General features: G+C 38.0%; 1 protein-coding gene across 16 annotated transcripts in view; it reads right to left on the minus strand.

Annotated features, from left to right (window-relative positions):
* DST (dystonin) overlaps window positions 1–14,876 on the minus strand; it is a 314,486-nt gene that overhangs the window by 145,462 nt on the left and 154,148 nt on the right. For 14 of the 16 annotated variants that reach the window (XM_041128914.1, XM_030037882.2, XM_030037880.2 and 11 more), the window contains 7 exons: window positions 5,677–5,789; window positions 5,435–5,541; window positions 4,770–4,889; window positions 4,344–4,439; window positions 4,138–4,265; window positions 1,158–1,251; window positions 665–819 (listed from right to left, as the gene is read on the minus strand). In XM_041128914.1, coding sequence (XP_040984848.1) covers window positions 665–819; window positions 1,158–1,251; window positions 4,138–4,265; window positions 4,344–4,439; window positions 4,770–4,889; window positions 5,435–5,541; window positions 5,677–5,789 — 813 coding nt within the window. Of the gene's footprint in view, window positions 1–664; window positions 820–1,157; window positions 1,252–1,382; window positions 1,648–4,137; window positions 4,266–4,343; window positions 4,440–4,769; window positions 4,890–5,434; window positions 5,542–5,676; window positions 5,790–14,876 lie in introns of those variants that run through there. The other 2 variants (XM_030037889.2, XM_030037890.2) reach the window with 2 other exon arrangements.

Here is a 14,876-nt window from a genome sequence, read left to right on the forward strand (position 1 = left end):
AGGCAATGACCAGAAAATCAGCATGGCATGGGTACTAGCATGCACCATACACAATTCCAGGGAACAATCAGCAAAGCAGAAATCTTACAAGATACTACATGTTGTAGTAGATTAAACACTTGCAATTCACAGCCAAGGAGCTGTTATGTGCTTGATCTCACCCAGTCCAGGACAAATCCTGAACAACTTTGGAGCCACTTCTTCATAAAACAGAATTATGCTGTTTAAATGCATCTTTCTGCGAAGACCGTACACACTGCCACATATAAGCTAATGTTACCCCACCTATTACCTGTTAAGACACCTACAGCTATCACCAGAAAAGTCGCCTCCATTTTTAAAATCAAAATTAGTGAATTCTGAAAGTATTTTGGGTGCAATAAAACAAGCCAACATCTTTACACTCAGATATCTAGTAAATATTGAATGTTTAAGTCATGTTCTAGTGAATGACTTAATTTTCACAGATGACTACAAACAGCTCCTCTTGTCTTCAACAATGTTTGTGGGCAATGTACCCACCAGAATACCTGATAATCTTTATTTGGGTGGCCAGTGACAGATTGAGAAGTTTATCCATAGACATAAAGATTTGAAAATGTTTTCCATAATGGGTATCCATATTTGGACATTTATTTTTTCATATAAATACAGAGTAAAGTACCTTTGCACAAGCTGGTCTGCCTGGTAGTATTTTCCATCAATAAGAATTTGGGCATCAATCACTTGCTGGCGGAGAAGGTTCTCAGATTCAAGAAGATACCCAGCTATCTCTGCTTCATGTTGAAACTGGAGCCCTGATTCTAATCGCTTGGTGTCCTGAATAAATAAGAGAAAGCCATTAAGCCCTGCAGCTAAACCAAAGAGAAATGAGCTGCAAGAATCCTATTTTTTGGTAAGAACTTCTGATCTTGAAACAATTGTGAAGCATTTTATCTAACTACTGACAAAAAACCAGTCTAGCAGAACTCGCTCTAGGCAATTTTCGGTTATTTTCTTGAAGAAATGCTACATTAAAAATAATAGTACAATGAAAATAAAGGTAGCAGCTATTAAGTATGCACTCAAAAATCGTTAAGATTTTTTTTTTTTTTAATTAGCCATTCCAATGAAGTAAACTCATGAACATAGACAAGTAAAATCACCGACTGACTTACAGACTGCAGAGCATTCCGGGCAAGTATTAGTTTGTCCTCACAGCTCCGGCTGTCCCGCTGAATTCTGTTTGCAATCTGCTGCAGCATTTCCAACCTAGGTGATACCAGAGCATTTCAGAAAATAAGTAAGTATTAATGTTATTTATATTTACTATACAAGTTGCATGACTTTAAAAACAAACACACAGCATCTAACACAAAGCACAAATACATACGCCAAGTTACCTGTTGCCTTCTAAGGTGCCATTACCAAAGCTTATGCAAGATTTAACCAGTGTGGGACCACAATTAACAGAAAGAAAAGTCTCGTTAGAGTCAACACTGGTTCGAGCGCTAGTACTGCTGCTAAACAGTGAATCACTGCTATGATAGCTGTAACTACTGCTATTCATTTTTACATCCAGAGCACGGTCCTTCTGGCTGTTTACATTTGCTGAAAAATGAAAAGATAAAAGTCCTACAAAATGTACAGCTTCTAGGGATGAAATTTCACTACTGCCTTTTGAAGCACCTAGCACTCCTTTAAATAGGCTTCAATACGCATATTCAAAACCCAGCAATTAATATTCTGCCAGCTCTTCAAAGGATTTTACCTGGGGCTATGTACGCTACCTTGCTTTTGGCTTCCCTACCTTGGATTAAAGCTTTGCAAGTACAGACTAGGCAGCAACATTAGGGCGTCTCTAGGAAACTGACACACCGAATATTTTATTTAAGTGTCACTAAATGTCTCTAAGCCAAATAAGAACTTAAAGAAGTCTTTGCAGTGTTTCTCAGACTCTTCAATAAAAAGTTTCAAAAAGGAGTGAAGTGAGAACTCCATGCTCCATGGTATGGTACAAAACACCTCCAGCTTGGGCTGATGCCTTTTCCTTCAAATGGAACTGCACAATGAAACTGGGGGAATGTTATGGTTATTCAGCTCATAATAATTTAATTTGAGACACCTGTACACCATCCAACCCACCATCATTACTCCACTGTACAAGTATGCATGTTTACTAACTGCCCTGTCCCACTAATCTGTCCTCCTGCAAATTTCCCTTCAGCTTCTTCCACATTCAGAGCTAACTGCTTCTTGCTGTTTTGACCACAAAACAAGTAAGAAAAATCTGATCACTGCCCTTAATTTTACGTTTTAACTCAGAATTTGGGCTAGGAGTGATTTTTTCAGTATTTCACCCCTTGCTTTTAGGACCTCCTGAAAACCACACCCACACCATAAGATGACTGTGTTTACGCAGAAGAGCACAGCAAAGGCATAGACACACCCCTGAAGTAATTCCAAACTCTGCTAGTTTTGCAGACTAGAGGTCAGTTTGGCACTCTACTCACTGAGATGATACTAATTTTGATCCCGCACACCAATCTGGCCACATGTTGTCTATCTGTGTTGATACTTTCAGATATATTCACCAGACTTGCAGGCAAAGTTTTAGTACTTGCCAAATTTCAATATTAGCTGAGGTCACATTTTTGCCACAACCAAATCCCACCTCAGGAGCTGTATCGACACCACCTATTAGTGAGATGCACTAGTAACCCATACAACAAACATAGATGAAGTTCTTGTGTCCAGATCAACTGACAATTTTAACTTGATCACTAAGCCAGAATCACTTAATCAACTTCTCCCTCACTTTGCAGTGACCACCACACATAGTGACCATCACCATACCATCTGTCACTTTAAGTGTGTTTACCAATCCTGAAATATGGGAAGGAGGTTTAGTTTATTTGTATTTACCTGTGCTCAGTCCATCTGAATAAAGAAGAAATAAACTACAAAGATAATCCAGCTTTCTGCAAGCATGAATACAATTGCTTTTGGCAAAGGCAGGTACCAACTTTGCCTTTGGCAGGTCAGGACAGATTAACCTGCAAGATCTATCAGGCTGTATTTCTTCTGCTGCTTTCCAGTGTTCTGCTCTGCATGGTGGGGACAACTTTGCCCTCCTCTATCGGAACTTCTTTCACAGCAGGATGCTGTGAATCAGCACCTCCCATTGAATCTGCCATTTCAGCCATGCTCTTGCTTTTGTAAGCATGACACATTTAATAAACTCTGACTGCCTTTGGGACCTTCTCTTGCTAAAATCTGTCTTTCTGAGGACTTCCTAGACAATCGTCTGGATTCTTCATGCTTAATTTCAGGTACCTAAACCAGAGAGAATGATCATGATATTGTCACCAGAAAGTCAGTGCCAGGACTCTCTAGAAAGTGAATCAGATCTTAGGTGTCTCATCTGGGTGCTTAAAGTTAAGCAGAATGAATCCAGACCCAAGTGACTATACCTAGCTGCAGGTAGAAGCCCAAAGAATCATTTAACTTAAGACCTAAATAAAAGTTCTTTTTGAATTAATGAATAGATAGCATCTGCCTGCCACAGAACTCAAAAGAGGTACCATTAAAAAGCAGAAATGCTCAAAGACTGCATCAAGATTTTAAACATGCTCTGTATGTTATTAGTGATGTACAAAACAGTGTCACACATCCTACTACCATGGAAGACTACTATGTGCTTTGCACATCTAAACACTTTGTGTGCTCTTGAGCACAACCAACTTTTAAACAACCTCAGAACAGGACATTAGCGCATAATGCTGTGCACCAAGTGAAATATACATTTCATGTAAAGAATAAGGATGTTGCTTATATGAAATAAGAGTCCAAGTGAGACAGCAAAGTGATATGAACTTGGCTCTGACCAATTTGTACAAATAAGGTGGTTATATTCGTGTTTAAGTGCTTTGATGACTTGAAGCACAGATACTATTCATTATGACCTTCTGAGACTATTCCATCTGGACCTGCTTCTATAAAGCAGATAAAGACTTCAGGCCTAAACAAAGGCAGAATTACTGGATCTAGAAAAATAATGTGGATGTTATCATGGAAGAAAACATTTACAAATTTTCAGTATGGGTTAAAACAACAGAAAATATATTAACCAAGCCTGTCAAGTGTTCACTAGCATACCTCTCCACTTCAGGCCGAAGGGTCTTCTCTCTTTCCAGCATGGCAATAATAAGCTTTCCCCATTCTTTTTCTATATCATTTGGATGGTAGCCTTGAGGAAGTTTGATGCGTCCAAATTCTATCCAGACCTTAAAAATTCATACATATTTGTTATTTTAAGCCACAGAAAGGAACTTCTATACATTTCAATGCATGTTAAAACTTACCTCTAGCAGCTTATATAGACGTTTAATTTTTGATTTTTCTGTCTCCTTTGGTGGAATTTCTGTTTCTTTAAACTGTAAATATTGATTATAAAGTGCCTACAGAAACACAAAAACCATCATCAACTTTCACTTGCAATGAATATAATCTTACTCTCCAAACCCTCTTCTAATATTCTTCATCAGCTTACGTTCTTACATTGTTCTACGTCAGTTCTATGAAAAATGATCAGTGACAAGCTGAAGATTTGGTTTTGATTGCTCATATGTTAGAAATGTATTTACTGTTACTTTGAAAAGGTTATGGAGTAGTACTGTTCTACAGATGATTTGATTGTATAAATCAAAAACTACCTCATTTGTCCAACCATGCTTTCAGTAAGATAAAGTGTCATTCCAACAAGGGAATTTAGAGATGCCACACCTCACCTTCAATTCCACAGGATTGTTGGGAAATGCTCTGTCAGACATTATCGTGACATGGTGTCTGATCCACTGCATGAGGTAGTTCACCATATTCTGATATTCAACCCATTTGACTTCAACATCCTACCAAAGCACAAGCCAGGTTACAGATCAGAAGATAATCACCTGAGAGCTCATTTTTGTTTTATCTTTGAAGCCTGAGGTCTTCAAACACATAGAAAAGAGATTTCTAAACCCTGCAATTCTGAAACAATATTTACTTGCTTGTTACAGCTCACTTAAAGCTTCCAAATACATGATTTCACTCTTCAGTTTTGATCCCAAATAATTCCACTGAAACCACAAAATTTTCTAGTTTAATAGACGTCAAATTGGTAAGAATCAGAGAGGCACCATTTATAGGCCCACAACTGAAAAGTAAGAACTTTGACTCTATCTATCTTTCTCCAACTTCATGTATATTGCTTTTAGTTAATTTCTTTGCACAAATATTTTCATGTTCAGAACATAAAATAGCTGCTAAGCCTCTAAAATCTCAACCTAGAAAATCATGTCACAGGAAAGTGTGACAGCAGTCCTATGGGAGATCCAGGTAATGTTTTGGAGCTGAAGTCAAGAATTGTATTAATGAAACTCACACACCGCACAAGTATTTTTCTCCTACTTACATTTGCACCGATGCCTTCACCACCTTCTGGTACTTTGGGAAATGCATCATAAAGTGATGACACGTAAGTTATTACTGACTTCTCATCAGGCGAGGAAACATCAACATCTAAAAGAGCAAGACAGAACAGCACTTTATCACGTAGTTGTAAGAATGCCCACAAATATCCTACAACTTGCAGGCAGACTGGATTTTATTTTAAAGTTAGGGTTTTTGCAACAAAGCCCTTTGCAGTTATCTTACCTTCAGGATCCAGAAGTCTGGCAACACCAAGTTTTTCTGCTACAAAAAAAGCATGTTCTAAATTTGCAAGGTTGCTTTGAACAGCAACGGTATTCATGTCTATCAGGTCCGGCCTGTCAAATAAAAACAGTAACACTTGGTTACAGCTCTTTACCAATTTTAAATCACTGCTGTATCAGTAAATCAAACCAAGAGCATGGATGGATACAGCAACAGAGTTTTCATTAAAAAAGGACTTCCTTAAAATCATGTGAACAAGCTGAGGTCAGTGTTAAATACAAGCAGCAGGCAACTATAACACTGTCAGTTCTTCATCCACAAGCTAGTTTCTAGCCATCCCTTATATATCTCTCTCTATTTTCTTATGCACATTTATTCATGTGCATTGCCATTATATTATCGTGCCTTGTCCTTTCCATTGCCCTTGAGGAGGTTAAACACGCTTTTCTCTTAGGACTCATTTGCATGAGGAAGTTAATTTCTACCGCCTTTAGAAGTTTTTAGTCATTCTGCTTCAAAGTCTTCACTGCATGTCAGAACCCATACAGAAACGAGTTCAGTCACAAAAACATCACTTTAACCAGGAAGACAAGTATTCTTACTGGGCTTTAAAGAAGTCTTGTTCAAAACGCATTGAAGCCCTGCTTTCAGACAAACATTGCTGTCAGTTGTCTTGTAGAAAACCCTCAGCCCCACGCACTTACACCTTCACACCTTCATCCTGCTAAACTCCATGCCAGCCACAATACTCTTGTTTTAATGGAATAGTCATCTTAAGCCAATCTTACCTATAAACATTTTTAAGGCCCATAAGTATTATCCTGTACCAACATCACTACTTTAATGTTTTAAATTAATTTAAAACTTCAAAATTAATATTGTCCTTTTGGTTTGATATGTGGTGCTTGGCTTTTAGATCTTGCGATTCTCAGGGCAGAGTATGTTACTGTCTGCCTCTTTCTGCACTGCGAATCCTCTTAGCCATAACAAATTAAAGGAAGAAGGGATTTTCAAAAGATGCTGAGCAAAAACTCATCCCACTGAAGCCAACTAGAGTCATAAGGGTCTTTGCTTATTTTGCTACTGAAAACCAGACCCACACTGAAAAAACCCTAAAACCAAACCCCAAAAGAAAAAAATATGACATATAAGCTTTAGTGAACAATTCAGTCCTTAAATTTTCTCATTTTTGTTTCTAGAGAAACTATTTTCTTAGTTTTACTTAGCAGAAGCTTTAAATAATTGCATCAGAGAGAAATAAAACTGTTAAAGATCACATTGTTCAAAACTAATGATAACATTTCATTTGGCAACACCCCAAATTCCCTTGATCACAAAATGGTATTAACTTTGGGAAACTCAATACAAGCTTGTCTTTGAATTAACTACAGGGGCACTGTAAATAAAAATGTATTTCTTTTCAGCCATTTAGAATCACTGGTTTCCTTGTGCTCTTTCGAAGACAAATCTACAAGGCAGATAATAATACTGCACCTATTATTTCTTGAAAGAACATTTAATTAATAATAAAACTTGAGTGGTGTAAAAAGAAACATAATCCTCCTAAACCAGCGGCAGTTTCCACTTCCAATAGGCTTAGTGGCAGCACGATCAAGCTCATGCCATTCTTTGAATTTCAGTGCAATGAAAACAATGCAACGAAACCAGTATCATTTGTTGCTCTTAGCAGCACAGAAAATCCATGAAAAATAAAAGATAATACTAGAAAAGGAAACGGAGCACTCCAGTCTCCTATTTCAGCCACAATAATGGAGACGGTATGAGTAGTAAAGATTGCTTTCACAGCACAGTTTTAACAAGAGAAGCAGGTTTCTGTAAGTGTACACTGTTGGTTTGGTTATTTTTTTTCACCTGCCTTCTTTACATTTGTTTCACGCTTGATAAAAATGGCCCAAGAATTACTTATGCTGCTTGTTGGATTGTTAACTCTCAGAACAAGAAGGACAAGTTGTTGTAAAAGCCTTGACTATTCCCAGAAAACGAGCTGCAAGCTGCAGAGACACTGACATGATAAACCCCTTAGAATAAAGCTTTCATTAAGACGAAGAAGAGGTAAGCTTTTTCTCATTGCAATACAGGTAAAAATCAATAAAAAACAACTGCTGTTGCGTAATACATCATTTTACATTGGTGCTGTGGCTTCACCCCCGCAGCTCAAGAAGAGACCACTCTGTGGGATGCCTCCCCTGCTTTTAAACATACTTTCCCATCCCTGCAACTCCTACCAGCACAGGGTTATTCCAGTTCTCCTTTAAGAACCAGGGAAAATTGCAATGAACACTGCTGTTTTCAGATAATTATACACTTAACACATAGCATACCAGCCTAGATTAACTGGTCTATATTTACCTAAAGTCTTGATCTACCAGAAAATACTACAGAAGATGGCAGACAGCATTTGTCTCTGTCTTGACACTGCTCACGTTTGGTTTTTTGAAGCAGAAAGAAGGCTCAACAGCCAGCTGAGAACAAGCCCACTGATGGTTTATAAAAGAGAAAAGGCAGGTATTATGACTTGAATGCAAAAGCACCTGGTACTGGCCATGGGAAGTGGACACTGCCAGGTGCTTGCAGCCTTCACCCTCTGCAGGTCACCCCTTCCCCTTCCCAAATAGTAGAGGGATATGTTGCAAAGCCACAGGAAAAGGGAGTTTATCTCCCAGAGCTCAGTAAAAGACTTTTTTTAGCCCTAGAAAAATGCATTCAAAAAACATGGCTCAGGAAATCACTGATTGCCACATTGTTCCTTTTGTTTAAGAGTGTTTTCTCATGATTTTAAATAAAAGTCGTTTTTATCTGCTGTAAGCTTGCTGAGATACCTGTCCACTAACTGGGTACATGTGAATTTGCATTTGAGCATGCACACATGGATTTCGGTGCTGTGATCACTGATCACCATGCTTCTCTGAAGAATCAAGGGAATCCAGTATTACTGAGCATAGATTGTGCAGTGAGTGTTGTGGGGCTCTATTACAAAGGCTTACAAATATTTTCCAGTATCTTTAGTATTTCATTTCTCCTTTGAATTCTGAAAAACTACTAACTGCTTATATTGCAGTTGTGATGAGTATCCTTCTAATATGTATTTATTTAATTGTCTTAATTGAAGTAAACACTAGACTTAAAAGCATCATCCATCATGGCAAACATTTTCATTTTTAAGGCCAAAGAGAAAATACATGGGGTTTGTAGAAGCTATTTGTCATGTATTATAAATATATATTTATATCAATTTGCATAGCGCTATTAAGTGGTTTTATACATAGTCAAGAACAAATTAAATTAAATGCACTTTAAGTAAAAGACGATGAGTCTACCTGCTGTCATAATATTGTGAGTCATCTTATGGCAGATTTTTCAGTGGGCTGGGCCCTTGCCACCAAAACACACACATAAACATCCCAAACACCAGCCGAGTTGGAACATTCTATGCAAAGGAAATGCTTCTGCTGCAGCCGCACCTAAGTCAAGGAGTTTGGCTTCTACATTTCGAGTCATTAATCATTCCATTTATAAAAAGATTGGTGCCTGCCATTCAAGAACTTAGTGTAGGTGTTAGAAATTAGACACAATTTGTATCAGAAGTGAGGAAAAAAAAAAAAAAAAGGTGTGATTAATACCAGTTCAATTAGGAAGCTTACAAAATTATGATCAATTCAAGAAAAATACCTAGCACCACAAAGAGAAGCAAGTGAACAATATCTGCAGAACAGCATAAAGAAATGAAGGGGGTTATAATGCAAGTTACATGGATCAAATGCAAGCTTTCTCCTCTGCAAAGATGCCTTGAAATGAAAGAGTAGTGCATACTAAATAAAGTTAGGCACATGTAGACTTTCTCACAGACAGAACCCAATACCTAGTAAAAGAGTTCAAGATCCAACTAACAGCTACAATATTTGCCCATTAAAACAAAAGGTTAGATTTGAAGGGAATTTGGTATTTCAAAGTGAAAAAGACATTTAACTGAACTTTTATTTTCCCAGTCGATGGTGAAGAGGCCACATCCTTCTCTTCACTGTTCCTGGATGACAGTTGCCCAAGTTACAACAATGTTTTAATAAAGTTAAACATATATACATCAGTGTAATATTCCATGTGAAAATACTGTTAACAGGCTCAGGAGGCTAACTGACAAGCCTGAATTTATTTACATGAACCATCTAAGCTGTTTAATCTGAACAAATCTGTTTCAGTCAGAACTCTGGACACTGCCTGATACTAAAAGGATATTTCTTTCTTAGTTTACATTGAGCAGAAATTTTAATATAGTGAGTTTCAAGCAGAACTCTCAGAGAAAACATGACTGAAGATGCAGAGTGAAGAGTACACGTCACTATAGCTCAGTTAGCTTTTCCACTGCTGTAATTAGAAAATGCCTATAAAAATTAAACAAATTCTTTTCTTCATTGTTCACAGACAATAGAAAAGGATGGGTGCCAGACAGACTCATACATTTTTCAGGGATGGGAGGACTACTGGAACAAATTAAAGATCATGCCAGAATACATAGTCATAAAATAAATTTTAAAAAGACAAGAATAGAGAGACTTCTCAAACAGATAGGATTCAACAGATATTGCAGAAGGGAGAACAAGAAACAGATTACCGTCTCTAGAGATTTGGTTATTAGCAGAAAGATTGCAAAGAAAGGTATCAGAAAATAGGAAATGTCCATGTAAAACAGATAGTTTAGCTCTACCTCTTCTAACATGTGTCTCCTTGTTACTTTCCCAGAAACTCTACAAATGAGATGATGAAACAAAATCTACTTATTATTTAACCTACTATATAGTAATGCCTACCATTTAACCGATCTCTTAACAGTTTCAAAAAAGTTGAAAAATATTTGCACCAGCTTATATGTAGAGTCAATATTTGGCAACTTTAACTAAAGAATTTGTCTCCGCGTCAGGTACAAATCTAAGTCTTGTTCAAAACAGCTTGCTGAAGAGCCTGCTTTATAAAGATGGAGGCATCAACATGATGAGAATGACTCCTGGACTTCAACTAACACATACTGTCCTTGTGACCTACACATTTCTACTGATGCCCAATGTTTGCAGATACAGCGCTCTGTACATTGTCATGACCATGAGATCCAATTATAGTGTTGGAGGTATCCTTTGCTAATGCATATGCCTACCACAGTTATTTTCTTGATTTTTTTGTCCATCGGCACATGGGAGCTTCAATATAAAGATGCCATGTCTTAGGGGAAAAAAAGGCCACAGAGGACTACCTGGGTTCAGTAACCCAGTTTCAGAGAACTTGGAAATGCAAGTTTCAGGGAGCAGAGTAATTCAGATTTCCTTCCACATAGTCTGATCTCTTACAGAGGAAGAAGAGGAGGTTTTCTGCTAAAAAAGGGCAAGCAGGTATGACTTTGTGGCATTAAGGAGGAACAGATCTCCTCCATCATCAGAATCAAGGACCACAATATAGACACACAGCACAAGGTTCTGTAGCAGGTTCCTTGGGGTCAAAAACCCCACGCTAAGCAAAGAAGGTACAATGCTGACTCCTGAGTCAACGCTATCTTCCAGTATACCCTAGGCTACCCTCCTTTCAGAAGCTCTGGATCCCTTACAAAACTGTGTATTTGTCTCAGAAGAATCTATGTACAACAATCACACATGAGGAGGTTTTCTAGCTTCATTGAGTTTCTTGCTCTATGTTAGGAAAGAACCCTTCATTCTCAGACCTCAGTACAGAAATGTGAGCACTAATTTCTATGCCAATGTCTGCAACTGGCAAAACTAAGTTTTGAACCACATGTCTGAACCAGGTGACCATTTTTGCCTGAAGCTCCTTAGCACTGGTCCTTGGGTTCACATGGCTGCTAGATGGGTAGTTTTGCACACTACTCACAAACATTTGAGTAGAAAAGCTAGAAAATTAAACATGAAAGATACATCATGGACGTAAGTGTGACGGAGTATCTAAACAAAGAACTGGCTGCAGCTGTCCTTCAGAGGAAACAGTCAGTCAAAGGACAGGCAGGACTTCTAATCTACAGTTACAACACTATTAAGTGGAGTTGGCCAGAAAAGGAGGTTTACACGGAATAATGCACAGCCAGGTCTGATCATCAGTAATCAGCCTTGAGCATTCACAGGACATGTAACTGTAGACTGTAAATTCTAGGAAGAATAGCTTGCTTTCTTTTTAACAGATTCACCCGGATGTGACAAGAAAGAACAGAGAAAGATTTGAGAGCCTCCAGCTTTTATACTTCCATGAGATGACAAGGTCTCTATTACATATATATGAGGATGAGGAAAGTAACAAGGGGTAAGATTCAGCTCCAGATCCAGGCACCGAAATTTAGGCATCTACATGCAAGTGTCTATAAGTATTTCATTATAGTTGGTGGAAATCTGGCCAACGCATCCAGTGCAACCTATCTAGCAAGCTATCCAGAACCCAAGAATTACTTCAGAGCGAGCCAAATCCACTGACTGTACTGAGTAGAAGTTTAGATAACTGCAAAGCTGTCATGAAATGTGCTGCCTCACTGAACATGCATGTTTTGAGACTGAAACTAGCAGAAAAATAAAGCAATGCTGTACATTTTAAATGCAGAATTGCTTAACTGGCTCTCACAGACTTGATAACAGTGATTATTGCAGTTTTGCTTAGGACTTCTTGAAGACTTTCTCATTCAATTAATATGAAACAAATTCAAAAAGGCTACCAAAATTTTACTACTGTAATTAAGGAGATGCATGGTATATGATACCTGGTAGCTCATCATTCAGCACTTGACTGGAAGTTCAAAGGTGAAAAGCAGGTGAAAAGTACTCCATGAAATCCTTCTATCTTGGTCAACTGACACAAATTATTTGAAGTAATTTACATAAATATTTGACTACTTTTCAGAAATATCTTTTTGGGGGGGGGAGATATGGAAAATATTTCATGTAATCTCAAATGTGAGACTAAAATGACTGTTCAGCCATCGACTTTACAATAAAATCTTCAACTAACACATGACATGGTGACACAAATAATTATCCCAACACATCAAACCACTGGGTGATGCTGAACAGTGTCATCACTGAAGTCAGGCAACACTTCAGAATTCAGGGAAAATGCAAACAATTTTCTAATTGAAAACTGTCATTATAGAAAAGTTTTATCCTTACAACTGCGATAAACCAAAAAGCATGCTGCTGAATACAGCTCTGCAGATTGTCTGTTCAAGCATGTGGCATATACGTTTCTCAAGCTCCACAGGTCCCCAGCCTCAATAACATACTGTGGTAATGCATTTTGCATGATCATTATGCAAAATCATTACACTCGTTTTGGTTTTATCTTCTCCTGTGTTGGTATGACAGGAATGCTTGTAGTATTCATGATTTTATGTGGCTCTATAGGTTTCACTCAATGCCTCTCTAAAGATGAACAATCACGCCCTTCTATTCCCTCAAGAGCTGAAGAATTCTCACGTGATCTGAACCCTTCAGCTCTCCTTTGTGTATCTTTTTCATAATATTTCATATACGTTTTCAGATACAATGAATAATTCTGAAAAAAATATTGCAAGTGACAGTGCGACAAGGGTGCACTTTTTATGGATGTTTCCTGTCTATTCTTCAGACATCCTAACATGTTATATCAAGACTTCCAGTAGAAAAAGAATGAATGTTTTAACTGCACTAAAAATAACGAAAAAAAAAGCCCTCAGGTGTCCTAACTTATTAAGTTAGCCCCTAGCAGTATACACAGCTAATTCAAATAATTCCTTCTATTGTGCATGTCCTTGATTTGACAAGCAAAGTGTTTAATAAACCTACTGAAACCTCCTGTCCTACCCTTGTTTGCATAGCAGAATTTTACCTGTAACTTGCCATACCAACTGATTCAGATAAAGACACAACTGAGGCACTGTAACATCAAAGATCTATCAGTTAAACATTGAGTTCAGCTTTAGCCACGCCAAATGAACCCTAATCACAACTTGGCAGTAAGTTTGCAATGTAGATTTCAAGTTCAGTATACACAGGAATGAAACTAGAAAGGATCTCAGTCAGTCCTTTTACCAGCTTTAAAACCAGATTTTACATTCTCTTTGTAATACGAGATGTTTTTGTTATTACAAAAATTCTATAGTAACTTTGCCAACTTTTTGCCTATGATAACATTTAAATAGGAATGAGGGTCACAGCTGTTAACGTCAACCCCCACTGTGCAATCTACAGAAATAACCATAAAGTACCTTTCCTTGGAGTGTCTGAATGCCAAAAAGACAATGAAGAAACCCAACCAAATGATTTTTCTGTTCTGCTCCCTGAGAAAAACTACTCCAGACCCCAGAAGTGACTGCCTGATACACTAGCTTCCCAGTGGGATTAACACAGTTACGAACAGGGAAGAAGGGTGAGGTACTGCAATGAGTTCAAAAGATTTCCCAAAGGCTCCTTGTGCCATCCTGCCTTGGAAGCAACCATTTCTCCATGTGCCACGAATTTGCCAAAGGCATTGCCAGAAGACCAAGACCTCTCCCTGTCCCATTTATCGTGGACACATACGCCACCACTGCTCAGACACCATACCCTTTTGGATAACGGCTTCTGACACCCTTAGGTGTCCTGGTCTTTACCGATCAAAGAGTAAGAGACACATGAAACCTGAAAAAAACCCTGGCCTTTCAACCCAAAGCTTTACTGTTCACTTTACTCCCATTTGGTCTAAGCAAGAGAAAGGCTTTGATTTCGTCCCAGTATTTTCTTCTCCTCAGTTATAGCAAAAAGAAAACTGTTATCTGTCATTCAGCTGCTACTTTGCAGTAGAATCCAGCACAACATACACAGGGATCATTTTAAGTCCAGATCTGAAATTAATCAACCCAACTGCCTGGAAGTCTTCCATCTAATACCCGCTAAGGCTAACCACCACCACAACACAAGATGTTAAAATTGCAGGCCTGCTTCCAGTACTATTTTAATATAGACTTTACCAAGAGCCATCACAGAATTTTTCTGAGTGCATTCAATTAAACTGCAGCTGAGGTTACTTGTTTCTAAACCCATTAGTTATATGTATATGCATACTCAGGCAAGTAATGTTAAAAGCATGTCTGCTTCTCAATATTTTTAATTATCCTGAATGCTGTTTATCTTTTCCCAAATTGCCAATTCTTAATGCCAAGTTCATTTCTTCTATGTAACAAA

This window comes from Aquila chrysaetos, chromosome 15 (assembly GCF_900496995.4).
Source record: "Aquila chrysaetos chrysaetos chromosome 15, bAquChr1.4, whole genome shotgun sequence".
NCBI lineage: Eukaryota > Metazoa > Chordata > Aves > Accipitriformes > Accipitridae > Aquila > Aquila chrysaetos.